The sequence below is a fragment of the Sebastes fasciatus genome, chromosome 5 (assembly GCF_043250625.1).
Source record: "Sebastes fasciatus isolate fSebFas1 chromosome 5, fSebFas1.pri, whole genome shotgun sequence".
Lineage (NCBI taxonomy): Eukaryota > Metazoa > Chordata > Actinopteri > Perciformes > Sebastidae > Sebastes > Sebastes fasciatus.
In genome coordinates, this window is record NC_133799.1 from 27,074,453 (window position 1) to 27,080,452 (window position 6,000).

A 6,000-nucleotide genomic window follows, 5' to 3' on the forward strand; every position below is an offset into this window, starting at 1 on the left:
GTTTCTTTGTACCGAGAATGTTATTATTGGGGACGTTTGTTCTGTTGTTTCAAATGAACAAAAAACAATAAATATAATATTGAAGAAAAAAAAAGTTTACCCATTCAAAAAATTAAAAAATTGAAGAGGCATTATTCATAATACTGGGACACTAATTGTTACACCAGCAGATTATATATCCACTGCTGATATGTTATAAACATATTGTAGCTACGGTAGTAGAGAGAACAGGGTCTGAAGCTGTTTTGCACAACACTGACAGTGTGGGTGCAAACAGGGACAAAGAATATGACGTAACGTTAATTTTTGTTTCTTTGGGAATTATTTCCAGGATGAAAGAACCTTCCTGTATAAACATGAACACTTATACACTTAGAGCTGAAGAGCTGAGATCCTGTACACAGTGTAGCGTTAGTGATGACTTGACTGTTAGCATTGACGAGACATTAACCTAGTACTATTATTCATGTATTTATAAAGCCCTGTAGTGATTAAAATCGTCGTCTAGTCACACCAAAGACACATTACAAAGAGTGCTTCCCTCCTGATCATAACATAAGATCTGTGTGGTGTGTTGATTATCTATCACCGGTTACCTGCTAGCTACATGTTAGCTGTGTGACTCAGCTAAATCAATGGCAGCCGGCTAACGTAGCGGCTAGCACAATAAAAACACCTCTAAGACTCACCGGCGGAGGTTATCATGATCGGCTCTTTATTCCTCCTCAGCCCCACAGTCCTGCTTCGACGGAGGGAATCCGCGCGATGTTTGGGAGGGAGAGAGAAGAAGCAGAGTAGTAGTGTGTGAAGAGAAGAACACACGCAGCGATGCTAACTTCTTTTTGTCTGATGGGTCCTATCACCACAAGTCCTCTTCTGAAGGACCCGAGGGTTGGCTGGCCTCATTACGCCTGATTAAAAAAACGCAGAAATATAATAGTATCCATTGTATTTCCTCGTAGGTCTGATATCAATTCGTAGTACCTCAATGATACAGTATTACTATCTTATAAGTTTTCATTGCATTTAAAATAAATTATGTAAATATTATAATTGAAAGTAATACGATTTATTGACTGGCTTTCCTGAAGGTGGCCTATCGTGAATCTGCATCTACATGCCATTAGTGATGGGAATTACGGCTCTTTTTAGTGAGCCAGATCATTTGGCTCAGCTCACCAAGAAGAGCCGGCTCTTTCGGCTCCCAAACGGCTCTTCGTTTTACCACTTCTGTCTTTTATAATTCAGACAAATTTAGCGCTGTTTTGATCTATGATTAGTATGTGTGACCATATATTACTTAAATTATTCAATATAATTATACTAAGCCATATAATTTCCAGAATACCGTAATTTGACATGCTGCTTCATTTCCGACTGTCAATCATCTTTTCTGCTATTCGCGCACCGCACTCTTCTCTCTCTTTCTCTCCTCCTCTCCCTCCTGCTCTGTACCTGTAGACCGTCAGCACGGTGCAACCCCGCCCCTCCCTGCTTGATGGTATGATCCTCGTCTGTCATCATCTGATTGGACGCACGGACCTCATCAACACAACATTCAGTCACAGTCATTGCAAGGAGTGCCGGTGGCGTGGGGAAGATCATCCTATCATTCTGCCTTGAATTAAGTAAAGAAAAGAAAAAAAACGGCTCTTGGACGGGAGCCGGCTCTTATCCTTCACTTAAAAGAGCCGGCTCTTTGAACCGACTCGTTCGTGACCAACACATCACTAACATCCATGCTCTGCACAGTTCGCTTGAAATGAGGTTCATAGAAATCCACGGTACAATGTGGCTGTCATATCAGTAATATAAATGAATATATCACAGTACAGTGTTGAATTTATGAATTTATGCTCGGTTAACAACCGAATCTCCCAATATCCTACTTTTAGTTGAAAGAATAGCAGTGGATGGCCTTTTCAACAGAGCTGCACACAAGCTTAAATGTGTTTATTTACATATTTATACGAATGTACAGACCAGTAGCCTACATAAATACATAAAAAATGAAAAGTAGTTTCATCTACATTCTATTGCAGATAATGCTCTTGTCAATAGCACTCATCTAAGGCACATAATTCTAAGAAATGAACATGAAAAAAAAAGAAAAGATTCACATTGCTTGACCATGGCTGGATTAACCTGCTGGGGACCTGTTAGTGAAGCAGGACCTCACTTAAGGCCCTTATTATGTCCGTTCATGTTGTGCTTTGGTGATGCATATTCCACATGACACAATAAGCCTATTGAAACCACTGGGGTTTCTGGGGCCAGTTACCAATCCAGCCCTGTACTTAACTATGCGCATCATGTTAAAGGTGTAGGCCTACTTTTGCTGTAACCTAGCCATACTGCAGTTTCAACATGTACTAAAATAACAGACCAATCTCTATCTAGGCTTCAAAAATGGTGTTAAATGATGTGATGTAGTTCATATGAGTACTTGAATCAGCCCCAAACATACACAGTAAATCCCTTTTACCATTGTACATCAAAGATAATGCGTAAACAGCAAGATGGCAACAGATTTGACTATTAAGCGACATATTGCTAAAAGACAAGAATCATGTCGGCTCAGCAGTGGGAATATTGAACACCATGAAGAAACACTGTAACATGTAGTAAGGCTCTGTGGCACCACGATGCCAACGTTTTCTTCACAGTTAAAACCAGATTGTCTGCAGTGATACGCCCAAAGCCACAGGTCATGTGTAATGACATCAGCTGTCTCCTCCAGCTGACTGTCCATCCACATGAGGTCCAGCAGACAAGGAGTTGGTTTTCAGAGGAATGCCTTCTTCTTTACTTCCAGTATCACCTGAAAAACAAAACAAACAATTAAAACATTGTTACTTACTATGTAATTGAGTTTAATGAGGATTTTTAAATGTGCAAAGTGTTGAAACAAGGTGTCTGTCATGGCTAAATAACTTGGTTGTGTGTAGGATCAATCCGATGGCCAATGCATTCCACAACTTATTTTGTTTCAAGTGTTTCAATGTATATTTTGTTGCATTCATTTTCTTTGAACCTGTCTTATCTGCTTTTTTCCGTCAGTCTTTCCTGAATTTCCACTTCCAATTTTTTTTCAATTGTACATTACCACTTGAAGATGGAGAGACAGTGATAATGAGAGCAAAAATATCTCTTAAATTTCTGAAAAAAGCCAAGTCATTGTCGACCAATATGCAAAATACTTTGTGACCACTTCCTCTTCTATTACAGGTTTTTTGTTGATCATCACTGCATGAGATCTGAGCCAAAGACAAGCCCATTAAGAGTGAATGCGTTAATGTCTCTGGCATGTATTGCAATATGGGTTAGGCTCCCTGCAAACCTGAACAGGACTAAGTTGGTGTATGCATGAAGAAAAGAAGAAATGCCTGCACAGCTCAATCAAAGTGAACTTTGGGCCGAAGCTTGCTACCTCTTTGCCTGCCTGTTGTCGAGTTGGTGGCCTGGCGTCTTCTCTGAGCCCAGAACAAACATTGGAATGGCCTGAGAAGCGGGTTCCCTCTATCCCTGGTATTATCTGAAAGGCAATAATAAGCGTTTAACAATTTGGCAGCTTATCTAAGGCCTGATTGTTTCATGAATGCTCCTTTTGTTCCCGGCCCTTTGCATTCATGCCTGGGAAGAAAAATGTGTGCAGAAATGTGTGGTCTTGTGAATGTCACGTATTGACCTACATAGTGGAGTGCACTGACACGAATCACTACAGTGTTTGCCAAATATTTCCGCAGGAACTCATTACTGAGTTTACAATGATCTTATCACAAGTAAAGGTATCTACCATGACATCACTATAATACCTATTATATTCCTTTAGTTGCTTCTACGGCTCTCTAAATTAACTCATTTAATTTCTAAAGAAATCACTATTTTCCTTTCAGTAACAATTATGAGTTGTAGGCTTGTGTGATATCTGTACATGTGTTTTGTAAACGTGTCAAAAATCTGTAGTTTCCGATATGTCATGCCTCATCAATTGTGCATGGTGTCCTGGTTAAACACACCACGGTTCAAACTTCATGTTGATAAATCAGTCATGTTGACAAGTCAGTCCTGCTGACGTGTGCCTGAGCAAAAAGATGCACGTGTTTGGGCAAATGAGAAAAAAAGATTTATATTATATTATAGCCTATAAGGGTGTAAGAAAATATCGATTACACTTGAGTATCGCGATATTATGTTTTGTGATACTGTATCGATTCTCAAAAACACTGCATGGGTTTTTAATTAATTAGTTTAAAACCACGCTTTTCCTAAACCTAACCAAGTTGTAACGTAACGTACTTATGTCACGTACGTAACGTAAATGACGTAACAAACATACTGATTTTAACCAGAACTACGATCTTTTCCTAAACCCAACCAAGTTGTAACGTAACGTACTTATGTCACGTACGTAACGTAAATGACGTAACAAACATACTGATTTTAACCAGAACTACGATCTTTTCCTAAACCCAACCAAGTAGTAACGTAAACGTACTTAACTTATGTCAGGTACTTAACCTATATCACGTACGTAACATAACATACTTAACTTACGTACTCAACTTAAGTTACGTAACAAACATACTTAATTTAACCCAAACCACGATCTTTTCCTAAACCTAACCAAGTAACGTAATGTACTTTACTTATGTCACGTATGTAACGTAACGTTAACCACGTGTTGAAGTCTGCTGTATTGTGACTGCATTAGACTGTACAGGCGTACCTAATAAAGTGACCACTGAGTGTATATCGCAATATATTGAATGGTAACCCCTGTATCATGATAAGGATCGTTTCGCCAGATTCTTGCCAATACACAGCCCTAATAGCCAACACTTGCAGGAAGCAACTAACATGTGCTGTGGAATGATGGACAATGTATGTGATTACACCTGCTGTTTGAGACGAGTATATAACTTTGCAGGTGTTTTTCTTGATGCTGAGCATGTTGGCCTCTGTCTTCGGGATGAAACAGCCGACCCATATCGTCTCTGGAGACTGTCTGGTGAACACAGAGCGGATCAGACGCTCCAGGAGCTCCGCACACTGCTGCGTCTCATCGCTCTCCTCTCTGGTGCGGATTAATCCAATCAGAGCTGGTCGGCTGAGTCTGGCACGTTTCGTACGCGCCTTCACGTCCTTCAACGTCTCCTTTAAGCACACTTTGTTGGATTGTTTGCTGAGAAAAGTCTGTCTGAAGAGGAATATGATGACAGGAGAGTCTATGGTTCGTTTCAGGCTGTGAATGTTTGCCCTCCTCGTTGCTGTTTTCTGAGCGTTGCCATCGAGACGCTTCTCCTTCTTCTCATCCTCTCTCAAATCCAACTCCTTAGGCCTCGCTGTTAGAGGGATTTCATTGCTTTTAACAGCTCCTGTCTTGCCACAGATGGGGTTTGCGCTTGCAGTCTCGCCGGGAAGGCTTGTCGGAGAGGCTTGGAGCTGTCCGTTGCTGTTCGCCGGGCTGCTGCTGTGAAACATGTCCTGGATAAACTCCTGCAGGACTCCAGCGTCATCCCCGTCCACCTCTTTACTTGTACACGCATCGCTCACCAGATAAATCCTCTCTTTACCTCCGATCAAAGCTATAATCTTCTGAAACTCCCTCTCCTCCTCGGGCAGCGTGTCCTCCAGCACGGCTGCCATCCTTCTCTGCGCTGTTACGTCCATTCACTACCACCAGCTCCCTGAAACACGTCCTCTCTGTCATCAGGAGCACCAGTAGAGAGGAGGGAATAAAGACTCAGCGTCTGTTTCTATTGGCTGGTCGGTCTGGTAGGCGGGACCAACTGTCATGACCACATGCAACAGGACAGGCTTGTTTCATGATAAGGAAGTTAATCTTTAATGGAACACACTAAACATAAAACAATGCTTTACCACATGTATAACAAAGAAGTTTTTTTTAATATAGCAAATAGAAATGGTTTCTCTAGTTATCACTTCTATCAATATTGGCCTTCACCAAAGCCCTAACCCCCAAAACACAACTGGACA

At 41.0% G+C, this 6,000-nt stretch overlaps 2 protein-coding genes across 4 annotated transcripts in view; both read right to left on the minus strand.

The window, feature by feature from the left end:
- The window catches only part of psmd1 (proteasome 26S subunit, non-ATPase 1), a 45,146-nt gene extending 44,113 nt beyond the window's left edge, over positions 1-1,033 (minus strand). For both annotated transcript variants that reach the window (XM_074636213.1, XM_074636214.1), the window contains exon 1: positions 690-1,033. In XM_074636213.1, the coding sequence (XP_074492314.1) occupies positions 690-705 (16 nt within the window). In that variant the 5' untranslated portion in view covers positions 706-1,033. The remainder of the gene's footprint in view (positions 1-689) is intronic.
- A 905-nt stretch (positions 1,034-1,938) lies between these two features.
- On the minus strand, positions 1,939-5,727 carry LOC141768162 (uncharacterized). Of its 2 annotated transcripts, XM_074636203.1 has the most exons (3): positions 4,899-5,725; positions 3,431-3,535; positions 1,939-2,821 (listed from the first exon to the last, which is right to left on the minus strand). In XM_074636203.1, exons 1-3 carry the CDS (start codon positions 5,671-5,673, stop codon positions 2,724-2,726), a joined length of 978 nt encoding a protein of 325 aa, XP_074492304.1. In that variant the 5' UTR covers positions 5,674-5,725; the 3' UTR covers positions 1,939-2,723. The 2 variants fall into 2 exon arrangements, with proteins under 2 accessions (XP_074492304.1, XP_074492305.1); XM_074636204.1 differs by lacking the exon at positions 3,431-3,535 and having other exon boundaries at positions 4,899-5,727.
- Positions 5,728-6,000: the final 273 nt, after the last annotated feature.

Coding starts and splice junctions, on each gene's coding strand:
- LOC141768162 (XM_074636203.1), bottom strand. CDS start 5,673: ATGGACGTAACAGCGCAGAGAAGGATGGCAGCCGTGCTGGAGGACACG. Junction 3,536..4,898: donor ATACTCGTCTCAAACAGCAG/GTGTAATCACAT, acceptor ATTGCCTTTCAG/ATAATACCAGGGATAGAGGG. Junction 2,822..3,430: donor GACAACAGGCAGGCAAAGAG/GTAGCAAGCTTC, acceptor TTTGTTTTTCAG/GTGATACTGGAAGTAAAGAA.